At 31.4% G+C, this 16982-nt stretch overlaps 1 protein-coding gene across 1 annotated transcript; it reads left to right on the top strand.

The window, feature by feature from the left end:
* The first annotated feature begins 134 nt into the window (after window positions 1–134).
* On the top strand, window positions 135–12409 carry LOC149882485 (uncharacterized). Its single transcript, XM_090101356.1, has 2 exons — window positions 135–265; window positions 10278–12409. Exon 2 carries the CDS (start codon window positions 10303–10305, stop codon window positions 12241–12243), a length of 1941 nt encoding a protein of 646 aa, XP_089957482.1. The 5' UTR covers window positions 135–265; window positions 10278–10302; the 3' UTR covers window positions 12244–12409.
* Window positions 12410–16982: the final 4573 nt, after the last annotated feature.

Consider the following 16982-nt stretch of genomic DNA (forward strand, 5'->3'; position numbering starts at 1 on the left):
CTGTTTATTTTTGAGTTTTTTCTTCCGTACCGTTCGTAACCAAGGCCTGTAGACTCGCGTAAAAACATGTAATTTTTTTGCCGAGGATTGTGGGATGCCCGGGTAGAATAACAAATCATAAACAAATAAAAAACATAATTTTTTAATTAAAGATGCTTTTTGTTTTGAATGTCCTAAGTGATCGATTACTTTCAAATTTTTGTACGTATAATTTATGAAATAGATTTTCAGTTCGACACTTATAAGGAAATTCCCTATTAAAACTGTAAGTACCATTGTTTATAATAATAACAATAGTATTAAATATTTCTTGAAACTTAATTTGAGGATCATCAATTTGGCTTACAAATGAATAATCGGTCTGAATAATCTTTTTTGACAACATATATTTTATCATTCAGTAAATTTAAATCAAAATATGTATTTAAAAAAAAAAGTTATCAGATTCAAACTGACATAATCAAACACAACATCAATAAAACAAAATAAATCACAATTATATATAATGAAAAGGAGTTAACTGATTGTTAAAATTAAAAGTTATTGAAGAACTTTAAAAACGTTAGAACTTTAAAACCAAAGATTTTTAAAATCATTAGAACTTTAAAATCAAAGAACTTTAAAACCAAAGAATTTAACTATATAACTTCATATAATTTTTATAATTTTTCATACAATATTATAAAATAGAAATTATTTGTGTAGCAAACGTTTCATCTTTTTATCACTTCTTTTATTTCGTGGACATAGATCACGATTGTACAGTTTAATAAAATAAAAAATTCTCGTAATGACAAAGATATGAACTATTTTTTTTTTGTAAATAAAAAGCATGTTCAATATGATATTTAAACAAAAAGTCAAAAGTACAGATTTCTATTATTTTAGAAGATAATTTAAAAGCTAAGTCTTCAGTATCAAGCCATTTTTCAATAAATTTTATGAATACTGCTTCCATATGACAAATCAATGATACTAATAACAAATTTAGTGAACAATTTTGACTGTATGTTTGTTTATTGACTTCCAAACCATGTTTACTAGCTATCGTAATATCTATCAATTCATGACAAAGTACTACCTCACACTGTTGGCACAGACAAACTCTTTTTATTAACAAGTTAGCAAAATCTGTATGTGCTTGTGCAATATTTTTTTTCATAAGAATTGTAACAGGAAATCTGTTCAAAAGATTAATTTTTTTTTGTCAGCAAAAAATAAACATTCTTCTTTAGTTGTTTTTTTTTGTACATTTTCAAATAAAGAATTAATATCTAATACCACACTAAAATCTGTTTCTGTCAGACAGTTGCTATTAGATTTGCTAGTTTCTACTGACAATAACAATAAAGAGTTCTGGTAAGCTGCTCGAAATTGTCTAACTGTCGGTCTGTCATTCCAGCCTCCTTTGCTTCGAATAGTTCCAAAAAAACTTTCTAAACAATCTTGATTAAAGCGAGAAGTGCTAACACAATGAAATCCTTCTGAGAGAAGCTCCTGACATAGTTTTAGTATACTGTTTATTGTAACATCTAACCCCCAATGACAAGCTATCTGGGATTGGGATTTTACATCACAAAACTTCCATTTCTTAATCCAAGTTTGTAGTTCCCTTAACAGTAAAATGTTATTTCCCTTTGCTGTTATAGCACAACGAGCAGGTTTATCTGCATGAAGCTTACTTGAATTCATCAGGTCAAAAAGAGTATCAATTTTATCAACAAACAGTTTCAACTAAGTTTGTTGTTGTTTAACTTCTATAATAACAGGACATCCCATAGTGCTTTGCGCGTACGATTACACTCTTAAGTATGTAAAAACGAAAGAGTCGACATGCCTTGTTCGAAACCCAATACCGTTCGAATCCGATTCTGTAAAATACACCAAACCAGCAGACTCGTAAACTGTCGGTTTTACCGAACTTAAGGGGGGTGCGCCGATTACATGTCCGCCATGGTTTCTAGTATAGGAATATATTGCATAGTTTCATATACATAACTTATCACATTATTTTTATAAACTTTATGACACATCTCAGATCTGAACCCAACAGTTATTTCGGCGCTACTGCACTTTCGCACCCCCCCACCCCCCCACCCCCTTTTTTTTTTTTTTTTTTATTCTATTTTTATTTTATTTTTATTTTTTTATTATTTTTATTTAATTCTGTCAAAGTAGCAATAAGAAAGCTAATTATATCATCCCATCCATTTAAGTTTTCCAACGAAGTGTTTTAGGTTTCTATATTTGCGTTTAAATCAAATTTTTCGCAAAACGTTTAAATTGTATTTACTAAAATATGGAGATAGCACAAAATAATATTAACGCGAAATGTATCTATCGAAATTATCTCCAAACAGGTTCGGGCCATAATAGCAATTTGAGCAACTTACTTTTTTTTTCAAAACAAATATTTTGACACTAATAAAGGACCTCCCTTCCCCATTTTTGCCTTAATGGTGGTCAGGAGAATAGAGCTATTTTTATTAAGAGTAATCAAATTTTTGATGAAGATCTTTTACCAGAAAATTAAAATGTAAAACAATGATTTACATGTATAACAATTTTTTCTTTTTAATATACATAAGAATTTAAAATATATAAGAAACTTTTCTTTCCTCAAAAGTGTTGCAAATGCTAACCAAGCTAATTAATTAGTTAAACACCTTATATAATTTAAGTAACTCGATATTTGACAAATGCTCAAAACTACAATATTCACCCTCCCCTCCCTCCCCTCCCCCCGTTTAAAAAGATTCCCTAAGTTACGTACAACAAATTATTACGCGTAAAATAGAAAAATTTTTAAAAAAATTGAATAACTGCATATATTTATATCATTTTAACTGACAAAAATTTACAATAAAAGGTAATCAGGTTTCTTTTTATAAATCGTATAAATGCGTCAATCGTAAATCCTAAGAAAAAAAAAAAAAGGAATTATAATTTTATAATTACAACAAAAAAAAAATAAATAAAACACCACATAAAAACTGAAAATCAATTTACCTATTTATAGATTTACCTGTTTTGACATGGCAGTTAATATAAATATTCATCGAAAATGTAATTATAAAATCTATTTCGAAGTACAAAAGGATTAATAATACTATTAAAAAAAATAAAAAATAAAAAATCAAATAAAGATTTAAATTGCATTTTTAGCATAATGTTGTCTTGGCTTTTTGTAAACAAAAGAAAAACAGTAAGTTCCAATAATGAAACTACTTATTATTCATTTTTAACAATAGTCACCAACATGAAGGTGTCTATTGTTAAAAATGAATATCAACACAAAACATCACAACAATAATACATAACAATAGAATATTTACACCCTTGATCCTAAAATCCAGCGAAAATAACAAACCAAATTAAAATATGAAAAGCAAAATTAGAAAACCAATTTAAAGTTAACTATATTTATCTTTTTACTAAACATATAAATACATAAAAGTATATTTGTTTTTATGTTCAATATTAGTTATTCAATTACTTCAAATTTAGGACATTAAAACACTCTAGATTTAAAGATCAAGGTTGCATACTCTCTCATACACATTACGCTAAACATTAACAGACATTATTATGTGTTTCCAGAATAATTAAAAAAGGCTAGACAACACAACCTAACTCTAAAGCAGTAACTCCGCCTGGCACTAAATGCTGCCAAGTCATACCTCTGCTATAAAAACATCATTTGGCTGGCAAGGTTATCTTGCTCAACATAATGCCAAGTCACACCACTTTGAAAACATGGAAACAATATAATTTAAACATATATACAACTATAAACAAATATGGTTTTATATAACACATTTGATTAATAATATTTTCAATTTAATGAAGAGTAGCTTGTTCAGCTATTAGAAGTGGGCCTGAGGGGTGAATGAAATCTTCCATCATAAAAGCTTTGCATGTATTCCAGATATGTAAAGGATTGTCAGGTTTACAAAAGGTGAAAATAATGGAAAACAAATGTCTAATTTGCTTTGGCATGTGTTAAAACTGCCTCAGAAAGAGTATTCTGCCATTCAGTGTCATCTTGCAACAGACCTTTCAAAACACATGCTTCACGAAACGTTTCAAGAATAATACCATTAACAGTACGCACATCCTCCCAAGATGTTGCTCCTTTTGCTTGCAAAAGTAACAGTCTAAGAAAAAACAATTCTCCAGTCGGATTAACTTTATACATTCTTATTACCAGCTTATCACCACCCCTTTGTCTAACCTTCCATTTACAATGTTTATCATCAAATATAAAGTGATAAGGAATGTCTACATGCGAATAGCAATGTGCTCTTTCATTTTCAGTATTTAACTTAAACCGTGCCGCTAGGTGCATATCACACTGAGCTGCATGATCTAAAGCCATTTGTTCTAGTCCTTCTCTAAAAAACACTAATAGATTTTCAGGTAGATGTTTACCTGTGACTTGGTAACTTTGAAAACACAGAAAAAACATAATATAAACATATGTACAAACTATAAGCACAATAAATGTGTTTAAATATGTATATATGGTTAAATCAGGCTTGGTCGGGAAAGGCGTGCGATCGCACTCTAATCTTGACCAGGCAAACAATATTTAGTTACGACACTTGCCCACGGCTTCATATACTTTTTGAAATGTTCTCAAAACATCTTAAGAGCCGTGGCTAAGTTGTCACAAATAAATATTTTATGCGTGGTCAAGATTAGAGTGCGATCGCACGCCTTTCCCGACCAAGCCTGGGTTAAATATATACTTAAATAAATACCTAATATGCATATTTAAACACATTTTTAAAACAATTATATAACACACATTAACACATACACAAACAGTAAAAAAACACTTTACATTATAATAATGATATGAACCAAGATGAGATCGGTGTTACCGTATTTTAGCTAATGAACTTTCACTTAAAAAATTTTTCAAGTAAATAAACTCTTTTGGATTAAAACTAAACTCATTTCTTATTTGTTTTTAAAATGTTGTCAGATTTTTTTGTTTTATATAACAATGGCCGTCGATGAGTTAATGTTTTAAATTATATTTAATATTAATTATAATTAATATTAATATTAATAATCTAATATTAGGATGTAGTTATATTTTAAAAGCGAGTTGAGCGATGAAACTATATTAAAAACGTTTAGAACGAAGTATTCTGATCGAAACAGACTATTTTTCACTGAAGAGAATTTCTATGGTGCTGCTATAGTAACAATAACAAATTTTTTTTTACAAAACTGTATTTCTTCTTTTGCAGAATTAAAACTAGAAAGTGCGCTTCAGTCGAACCAAACAATAAACTAAGAAGGTTTTTTTATTATTTGTTCTATATTCCGTTGTTGCATTAAATTTTTACTACCACGTCTTTTTTTTTACTCCCTAGTAAAACTCTAATTAATTTTTTACCGATATCATGAGATTTTTACCCCTCGAGTTACACTATACTTTGCAGCATCATGTAGTTTTCGACCGCGTTGTCATTTGTAAATTCTTTTTATCAGACAAAGATGGCGGTTTCTTGTAAAACGTTAAAGAAAATAATTCAAATTTTGAGCATACACGTGCCCGGCATCAAAGCTTTTTATTGCATGGTCCGCATCTCGAAAATTCCTTTAAGACTTTTCCTTTTCCAAACATAGAAAAACAAAACTCGACTTTTCGGTATGGAATTTCGTTTTTTGTTTTCTTCCCTTTTTTCCCCCTCTTGTCGGCACAAAACAGAACCAAAAAAAACCATCAGTTTTCTCTAAACAAAAAGTTTTTTAGTATCTGAACAAAAACAAAAGTTCTCTGTCCCTACAAACACTTGCTCCTCTGTCCAAAAGAAGTTTAATATATAAACTATTGTTTTTTTAAGTACGGAACGGTAAATGACATTACCGTTTATGTTTCAGAACGTAACAACTTTCAAAAATCAAAAAAATAAGAACCTTCAAGTGAAACCATCGTCAAAAATCCTTTCGATTTCAAAAAAAAAAAGAAAACAAGAAGAAGGTTTGATTGATTTGATTCAACTGTCAGAAACGAGATATTAAAACACATCTGTTCGTGCCAGTAAACTGTTTTAGCAAATGGGCAGAGGTTCAATTTAGTACATAAACAGTTGGGTCGGCATAAACGTTTTTAATTTCAAAAAATTTCAAGTTTCTTAAGTTGAAAATCTCACAGCCTGATAAAAGTAAACCCAAGTTAAGCTGGTATCAAACAATTAATAATTTATAGGAGTAACTTTATAGGAGTAACTTTATAGGAGTGGATAATAAAAGTGATTATTTTAATGTCGTTCATGTAAATATTAGAAGTTTAAAAAAGAACTTTGAAAATTTTCTAAATTTAATTTACGAAACCAACGATTGTTTTAACGTGATTTGTTTAACCGAAACTTGGTGTTCTAAATTAGATTTTGAAACAAATTCTGATCTCCTTCTCCCAGGTTTTAAAGAAATTTTTTTAGAACGAAAAAATAATAGGCGCGGAGGAGGAGTACTCTTTTATTTGAAAGAAAATATTTTCTATAAAGTCAGAAGCGATATGAGTGTTTCTGATACGGATCAAGAGATCTTAACAATTGAACTAATAAACAAAAACTCTAAAAACATTTTAATCAGCTGTTGCTATAGGCCTCCGACTGGAAGAACAGAAAATCTTGGTAAATTTTTGAAATACAATCTAATAGAAAAAGCTAGTCAAGAGAAAAAAAAAAGTTATATTTTGGGTGACTTCAACTTGGATTGTTTTGAGTATAGCGAAAACCAAACTATAAAAACATTTTATAACAATTTATTTGAAATGGGTACCATACCAATAATAGATAGACCGACTAGAATTACAAACCATTCCTCGACTTTAATTGATAATACATTAACCACAGACTATTTTAATAAATCTTTAAAAAAAGGAATTATAAAAACTGATGTTTCTGATCATTTTCCCATATTTTTTTCTATTAAATCAGATTATCAAATAAAAAGCGTGGGGAAAATGACAATAAAAAAGCGAATTGTTAACAACTTTAACTTAAAATTATTCAAAGATCAAATTCTACAGCAAGACTGGAATCACATAAACTTTAATGATAACATAAACATGATTTATAACACGTTTTATAAAACTTTCATTAAAATCTATGACGCTAATTTTCCAATATGTGAAATAAATATCAAAGCCAAAGACATATTATCTCCTTGGATAACTAAGGGACTAAAAAAGTCTTCGAAACTAAAGCAAAAGTTATATAATAAATATTTAAAAACTAAATCCGAAAAACATAAACAAAATTACAAAAACTACAAAAATCTGTTTGAAAAACTCCGAAAATATGCTAAAAAAAATTATTATTCTAATTTAATTTCTCAGCACAAACATAACTTAAAACGCATCTGGGAATTAATGAAGGAAATTACAGGAAAACAAAAAGTAAGTTCAACCTCTCTTCTACATGCAATTAAAGTTGGAAATAAAATAACTAATGATATTAATGAAATTGCGACTGAATTTAACAAATTTTTTTCCACTGTAGGAGCGAATTTATCAAACAAAATCCCTTTAACAAATTATAAATTAACAGACGAAATTCAAACGTCAAACTCCTTACATTTTTCAAACCTAACGCTTGAGGAATTCGATATAGCTTTTAGATCATTAAAAAGAAATAAATCAGTAGGACCTGACGGTATACATGGAAATATTGTGATAGACTCTTATGACGTCATGAAAGATATTCTTTACAAAATCTTTAAATCATCCATTAAACAAGGTACTTTCCCAGACTCTCTGAAAATAGCAAAAGTAATTCCTATTTTTAAGTCAGGAGACTCGACCGATGTAACAAATTACAGGCCTATTTCTGTTCTTCCAGTTTTTTCAAAAATATTAGAAAGAATAATGTATAACAGAGTGTACACATACCTAATTACCAATAAACTCCTTTATGAAAATCAGTTCGGTTTTAAAAAAAACAACTCAACCAAACATGCTATTCTTCAATTAACACGTTGCATTAACGAATCTTTTAAAAATCAAAAATTTACACTTGGTGTTTTCATTGACTTGTCAAAAGCTTTTGACACGGTCGATCATAATATTTTGCTTAAAAAACTTGAATGTTATGGCATAGTTGGTAAAACTCTAAGTTGGTTCAAAAGTTATCTCTCCAACCGAAAGCAATTTGTTTTTAGCAAAGATTCCCAAACTCAAACATTAATGAACATAACATATGGTGTCCCACAAGGATCCATACTTGGACCACTTCTTTTCATTATATATATAAATGATCTTAGCAAAGCATCCAATTTGAAAACTATAATTTTTGCAGACGACACAAACTTGTTTCAGTCACATGAAAATATAAACATACTTTTTAATAATATGAACAGAGAACTTAAAAAAATTTCATTTTGGTTCAAAAAAAATAGACTATCTTTAAATATTGGAAAAACAAAATGGATACTTTTCCATCCAAACTTTAAAAAACAAATACTGCCTGTAATTATGCCCGACCTTTTTATAGACAATGTCATCCTAAAAAGAGAAAAAGTGACAAAATTTTTAGGAGTTCTTATTGAAGAAAATCTGTCTTGGAAATCACACATCAATAATATTTCTAATAAAGTTGCAAAAAACATTGGAATTCTATACAAATCTAGAGGTATTTTAAACAAAAAGCAATTAACACAATTATATTACTCTTTTATTCATTGTCATATCAATTATGCAAATATTATATGGGGAAGTACACATAAAACTAAACTTAAATCTCTTTATCGGCATCAGAAACACGCAGCTCGCATAATAAATTTTAAAAATCGTTTTTCGAACTCTGAACCGCTTTTTAAAGAAATGGCCACCTTAAATGTTTATCAACTGAATGTATTTAATGTTTTGTGTTTTATGTACAAATGTAAAGAACTTATATCCCCCGATGTTTTTATAAACCTTTACAAAATTAAACCACAAAATAAATATAACCTACGTAATAATAGCATTTTAGAAAAACCTTTTTGCAAAAATAAACAAGCTCAGTTTTGTATATCTTATCGTGGACCTTTTCTATGGAACGAAATAGTACGGCCTAATTTTGTTTTTTCATCTGAACTGACCTATTCCTTTTTCAAGCAATCTATTAAAAAAATAATTTTTTCAACGAAAAATATTCTTGATTTTTTTTGATTTTTTTTAAAAAAATACTTTCAGTTGCTATATACTACACCTTGATTTGTCATGTTTTTATTTTGAGTTTCACTTCTGAAATATGTAGAGTATTAAATTTATGATATATTTATGATATTAGTGATTATATATTCTCGGTATATATTTATTTTATATAGTATATAGATGTTTTTATTGAAGAAGAAAATAGATTTTTGTTAAGGGCTTCGTGATAAGATCATTGCGATCTTCTTGAAGTCCTGGCCTTATAATATTATAAATCTTAATGTAAATAATATTATACGGCAAATAAATATACTAATATTACTAATATAGGTAGCATGACATAAGTAAAAGTAGAATGAACAACCATAAATATATAAACTGATTGTCCTATCACCAGATTATCGCTAGATGATAAAACTCACTGTTATCAATTAATATGTTATCAATTAAAATTAAGAACAGCTACATCTTAATCTTAGATTAAACCATATAATTTAAAACATTAACTCATCGACGGCCATTGTTATATAAAACAAAAAAATCTGACAACATTTTAAAAACAAATAAGAAATGAGTTTAGTTTTAATCCAAGTTTATTTACTTGAAAAATTTTTTTAAGTGAAAGTTCATTAGCTAAAATACGGTAACACCGATCTCATCTTGGTTTATAGAAGATCGTATTTGACAATTTTTCATTCCACAAAACCAATTCAAACTTTTTAGTGATTTGACATGGGCTTTAGTTATCTTTCTAGTTTATTATATTTTAATGTTGTATGATTCATTTTTTCTACTTACCCGTAAACATTAGACGTCCTTAGACGTCCACCGGACGTCTTTATTGGGTAGCGTTGAATTTATTGGGTAGCGTTCAATTAAAGTTCCAATGTTTACTGGGAAGCGTTCAACTAAAGTTTTCTTTTTAAAATCTCTAATGTGCTGCATTATATAATTTAAATAAAAGCTATAGAAACAAACACTGGTCTTCTTGATCAACCAGAAAATCGAAATAGCAAACAGAATAATACTATTATTTAGAATTACTATTAGAATTTACTATTTCTTTCTTTTATATGATGTATTTATTGAGTAAATTATTGCAAAAAAAAATTCTATTTAGCAATATAGATAGTTAGCTTTAAATAATGGATACCATAGTCCAATTGTTTGAAAGGCACTTTTCGCCCGAAAAGCTTAAAGAGCATCGTTTAGCATGGTTAAATATCACCAACACAATAGCAGTTTCCCTTTGCAAGGAACTGTTTGCAGCATCAATGTCATTTTCAGACAAAGAAAATAAAGAATTTAAAAACATTGACGTTTCAACTCAAGCTTTAGATGAATCATATCTGACCCATGAAGAAAAAAGCATACCATGCGGTAGCGCTGTTGAAGGTGCCCACTTGGCACGAATGTTTTTTGAAGACTGTCAAAGAGAGGTAGAATTTGACATAATGTGTCAAGTCTCAAAAATTAATAGAGAAAAGTGTTTGGAGCAGTGCGACAAGAGCAATCCTATGTTTGTTCATATTGTATTTGAAATGCTCCCTGATGTAATAGATGAGTGTGTAAGTAGGTGTGGGGATGACTTTCAGAAGCTTTTCATCTACAATTATAATAATAATCCAAAACCATGCCTTAGTAGTGAATTTCTAAAATCTCGTGCAAAATGTTATCTCAATCAGTCTCCGGATTTTTTAAAAAGGATGGGGGGTCATAAACAACATGTACATTTTCCTGAATGGAAATCCAACGATGTTCCAGGAACATTTAAAATAGTGTTTTCAAATGACTATGAATATGCTGGTGAGCATGAAAGCAACCCTGAAGATTTTGAAAAACGCGTTATCAACGAAGTTCTAAATGGTTCTTCTGAATTTGAATTGCTAGCAAACGAAATGGTACAAAAGCTTAAACAGATGCAAGACAATTTTTTATCTTCAAGGTTAGAAGGTAAATTAAAAGTTGTGCAAATAACATTAGCAATTGAATGGTCGAAACAATGCTTATTATTGACTAATTTTTTGTGTGATCATCGTCAAGAAACTATAGGCTATGCTCTAAGACAACTTATAGGACTTGACGCAAAGGAAATGACTGAAAATGTTCGAACTCCTTTAAAGAAAAAATTTGCAAACTATTTATCAATCTTTAATACACTTTTTCATGAACCAGACTCGGTTAAAGCAGAACAAACATTGCTTGACTTCGAAACTGAAATAAAAAGCCTACGATGTCTAATCGGTTTGGATGCGCTCTTACAGCAGGAACTACTATATATGAAAACTGTTCATTTTGCTCAGAAAGAAACAGAAGATTTTAAACACAGCCCTGAAAACTGGTCAATACTTTTAGAAAATGTATCAAGATTATCGATAGACTTGGTCTTCTGCTTGAAATGTCATTTTTGGCCGAAAGTTGCAGAAGAGTGGTCTGAAAGAAAAAGAGAGTGGCCCGAGCAGGATACCATCAAAGAGGTCGTTTCAAACGGGATACACGTTGTTTGTAAAGAACTTCATCATAGTGCTATTGACTGGCGACTGTCCTTCTCAGCTGCTGAGGTTGAAATTACTCAGCAATGGACGCTCTGGCAGCACTACATTTATTTCATTTTTAAAAGTCTGTTTTACAAATATCTGAAGCCATTAAACAAAGATAACAAAGTTGTAACGTCGTATTTGATTAAAACTGTCATGCTAAACGTTAGCGAAAACTTTGCGCAGTCGTGGTGGTGCAAGGAGAATGCTGGCGAATGTCTAAACGTGTTACTAGCGACATTAATTTCGGCTTTTGAAAGTAAACTTTTATCTCATCATTTCATACGTACGTTTAATTTGCTTGAAGGAGCGTCATATGATAAAAAATTGGAACCAATTTTAAATGCCGCTATAGAAAAGTTAAATTCCCTGCTATCAAAACCAGAGGAAGTTGTTTCAAGTTTATCAGCAACCTTAAAGAAAGTAGAGGAGTTTATAACAAATGTTACTCAAGCAGCAATGAACAACCCAATTGAAACCAAATTATTGCCACAAATTTCTTTGTTTGCCAATTCCTTAAACAATTATGATTTTAACAAATGGAAGTAAAAATATTTGAAATATTGCAAACTAAAAATAGCTGAGAGAGCTTATCGAAGAATGTATTGATTTGTTTATAAAATGATTATTGTGCGTGTTTTTGTTTTTTAAAATTTTTGTTCTCTACAATTAAGTGTAATAAAGGTCTTTATATGTAGATTAAATAAAAATTGAATTTTAAAAATAATTTTACTGTAAGATAATTAGCTGTTTGATTGAAATCATAGTTGATAAACAGCAGAAATCTTTTCGCCCCCACGTTTTTTCTGCAGCTTTTGGCAGCCGCCTCCCAAAACTTTTTTTGCCGGCAGAATGTTCTGGCTTCTACCTCCAGTTGCTTCTGCCTCCCAATCGGATGCCGCTATTAAAATACAATTTTGAAGGCAGAATTTTCTGGAGGTCACTGGTAGCCGTCAGAAGATATTTTGGAGTATAAGTGCTTTGGAGGCCTCCTACAGTGGCTTCCGCCTCAGTTGGCGGCGGCCGCTAAACTGGAAGCGAAATTTTTGCCTTCCACTTTTCGAAGTAATAAAGACAAAGGGGGAAATTTTCATAAAAATAAATTAAAGCTGAAAATTGCTTGTTAATTTAAAAACGCAAATTACACAAATTACACAAATTACACAAATTACACAACTTTCTGCGGAATTACACAAATAACACAAATAACATAGTGTAACAAAGGTTCTTCCCTACTTAGATTTTTCAATGTTTAAGTATGTTTTTTTTGCAACTAAATTTGAAAATCACATTCGTTTTTACGTTAGATCGATAGTTTTTATCTATGCTTAACTTCATATTTTCTTGATGTAAGCGCAAAGTTTCTCTATCAAGTTAGTATGTTAATCTATTCTAATGTAATAAGGATAATTCTATTGCAAATAGCACTTTATCATAAATTGAAAGGTATTTAGGAAGTACTATATGAGTGAAAACAAAAAGAAACAATAAAATTCTTTACTACAAACCCTATCCTCAAGATAAGAAGTGCTTTGGTAATCAAGATTTTCTTTTCACTTATTTGGAAATAGTTTTTCTTGGTTAAGACTGAGCAGTGAACGTCTCAGGGAAGAAATCAAGATTTTCTTGAGCGCATACTTTTATCTTTTCTGACAAAAGACCATATATAATCTCCCATCATAGCAGTATCCCATCGTTGATATTTACTTTTCATTTTCGTAATGTCCAGATGAAATCTCTCATCATGCTTCTTGTTTTCGGGGAAGAAATCTAGATGTGAATGCAACATATGACTCTTTATGGACATTCTCTGACTTCAACATTGCTTTTATTTGGGGTCCAATCAATATACCACCTTTGATCTTAGCCTCAGATAGCTTTGGAAACATCAGACAAATTTCTTATAAAGCTTCTACTCCAAAATCTAAGACTTTTACAAACTGTTTTAGCAATCCTAGTTTGATATGAAGTGGGGGGTTATAAAATTTTATTGGAATCTACTAGAGGCTGCTTAAGAACATTGAATAATCTTGTCTGTAGTTCCACTAGAGGGGGCCAATAAACTTTCTTGTAATGATTATCATCAGCCCTGCTGTCCAATAAGCAAAGAAAACATGAGTACTTTATGTATCCCTCTTAGGAGCCAACCATTGAAAGAAAGCACCGCAAACATCCTATTTGAATTTAGAATAACCAATTTTGTCAAGAAATTCTTTGACATCATCACAGTCTTTTTTCTTTTGTACCGAGTTTGCAAGAGGCAAAGGTTGGTATTTATTTCCATTGTGGAGCAACACTTCTTTGAGACTTTTTTTTGAGCTATCTATGAACAGTCGCAGTTGTGCAGGATCTTGCTCGAGTCTAAGAGAAGTAAACAAACCAGTCACATTTTTACAATAACATAGATCATTTCACAAGACATAGTAAATTTCAAATTCTTGATGTTGTTTCCGGTACACACATGTCCTACAGTCTTCGTGTAGTAGATTCCTTTCCATCAGCCTTGATGAAAGAAGTTCAGCTCCAGACTTAGTTAGACCTTAATCTCTGATTAAATCATCTAGCTCACTCTGATTTGGAAAGTGACTTCAGCCTCACAGTCGTTATATTGGTACGAAAGCTTTCTCCATGCCTTCGCTACTGTTACTTGCTAACTCTGAATGTAACATGCTAATTGCTTACTCTAATGAAATTTTCATTTCATCTTCCTTCGCAAAAGAACTAAAAAACAACTTATAGCAACTTCAACATCTTCATAAATAACGGTAGAGTTCAAAACATCATTAAAAAATAAACCCATAGTAAATACGTCATGCTTAACTAGATTAAATGTAAGACTTTTGGAGAGTATGATGATAAGTACACTTACATTTTGTGGTGGTTTTGGTACTAGTAGGCTGTCATCATGCGAGACAGGTGCTGTTGATGATGGTATGTCTGGATATTGAAGTGCTTGCCTTCCTTTAGCTTTTCTGTACTTCGTAATATCAATTATACAAAAGTAATAGCCATACTGATGGTTCTTTTGATCTCCCCATTCTCTGGGAACGGCAAAAGCCAATGCCTTTTTTTTACCTCGTAACCATCCTGCTAGAGTAATTTGACAGGTTCCACATATCACATGATATGCCCATGGTTTGTCCTGATCCCCCATGGGCATTCTCAAACGCTATCCACAATTTACCTTTCACAATCTCATGTAATACCTACTTTTTGCTAATATCCACAAACATAGCAAAACATATCAGGAGGATTTCGACATCCTCTAGTAGTCATTATGAGAAGAATAGAACTTAGTCGGCACACATACAGTATTGGACAAAACATTTGCAACCAAATAATGCTAATTTAGTTTCTTTATATAAAAGTGCTGCATTTTTTCAATTTAGAGAAATAACTATGTAACTGTTAAGAGACAAAGTTCTTCAAGTTTTATTCATCACAAAGTTCATTATTTGTACACGAAAATTAATAAATTAATCAAAAGTATTAATATAGTTGATTTCCTTCTGGACAAAACAAGTGCAACTAGACAAAATGTTGACCAAGCTGTATTTCGCTATCAATATTTCGTGGAGAATCCTTTGATGTCGATCACAGCCTTGCATCTTCGAGGCATAGATTCGATCAGGTGATCAATGAAACTTTGTGGAATCGCTGCCCAGGCCTTTTGGATTTGTTCAAACAGTTAATCCTTATTACGAACACCTTCACAATTAATTCTGCGGTTGACGATCTCCCACAGGTTCTCGATAGGGTTGAGATCCGAAGATTGAGGCGGCCAATCCATCACCGATAGGTGGTTGTCTTGAAACCACTGCTTGACTACTTTTGAAGTGTGTTTCGGATCCTTGTCTTGCTGAAAAACCCATTTTATTGGCATATTCCATTCAGCATGAGGTAACATAACATCTTTCAGGATATTTTTATACATGAAACGGTCCATTATTCTATCGTTTCGATGATCGTTAGCAGAAAAACACCCCCAGACCATTACATTGCTTCCACTATACTTCACGGTCTTATGGCAGTAACGTAAATCGAGGCGTTTTCCACCCGGTCGACGTACACGGCAAATGCCATCGCTCCCAATGATGTTGAACTTCGATTCATCACTGAACAGGACAGTTCGCCATTTCTGCACATTCCAGTCAATATGATATGTAGCAAACAGGAGTCTTTTCTTCTGGTTTTTTAGTGAAATCAGCGGTTTCTTTGCAGGGCGTCGAGAAAACAATCCGGCTTCAACAGCACGTTGTCTGATTGTTCGGTCCGATACCGGCAGCTCTAATTGCTTTTGTATCTCGACTGATGATATCCAGGGATCCTTCTTGACGGACCTGACGATCATAGAATCCTTTCTAGAAGTGGTGGAACGCGGTCTTCCACCTTTGTTATCTGCTGCCAACTCCCCCGTAGAACGTTATTTGGAACATAGTCTTGATACGGTTCATTTTTTCACGCGATATTTATCACAAATACTTTTTGTGACATTCCATTTACGTAATCGTCAATAATTTTCTTTCTTAGTTCCAATCCAAGGCTGTTGGGAGCCATTTTTGCACTTGAAGTCATAAAAATAATAAAAATAAATAATCACGCTTCTCAAGGCTTACCGTGTCACATTTACCTTGTGATGATACAATAATGCTCTGTGGAACACAACGTCTTGGTTGGGTGTGGACTGTATTGATGTGATAAAACACTTGTTGTATTTCACTTCTTGTATTGATGTTCTTCGATAAAACACTTTGATAAAACTCACTTCGATAAACTGTCTTGATAATACTGACTGATTGACTTCCATATACTGACTGAATTACATGTCGATTTACATGTCTCTTATATAGTAAAATATACCTGTGTGAACCTGTTCTGGAAGATTCTAGATGCTTCTTTTCGATGCTTCTGGATGCTTCTGGAAGCTTCTAGATGCGTCTGGATGCTTCTGAATGTTTCTGGATATTTCTGGATGCTTCCAGATGCTTCTTCTGGAAACTTCTGGAAGCTTGTGCATGCTTCTGGAAATTATTAAAAAATTTCCGTGACGTTGACACGGACCAGACTTAAGAAAATGAAACAAACCAAAAAAGTTGCACTTGTTTTGTCCGCTGCAAAATGGCACTTGTCAACGAAATTCCGCCTGTGTGCTGTCACTTGTCAGCTGATTGCTCATGTCATGGCATGCTATGACTCCAGACTCCTGAACTGTTTGCTGTGGTAGTATAGTTCGTTTCGTTTTTAAGACATGTAAAATTAGGAACACTTTTTAGCATTGTTCGATGTTG

The sequence above is a fragment of the Hydra viridissima genome, unplaced genomic scaffold (genome assembly GCF_058129835.1).
Source record: "Hydra viridissima isolate aposymbiotic clone 2 unplaced genomic scaffold, HvirCarnegie_v1 scaffold_10, whole genome shotgun sequence".
Classification (NCBI taxonomy): Eukaryota; Metazoa; Cnidaria; class Hydrozoa; order Anthoathecata; family Hydridae; genus Hydra; species Hydra viridissima.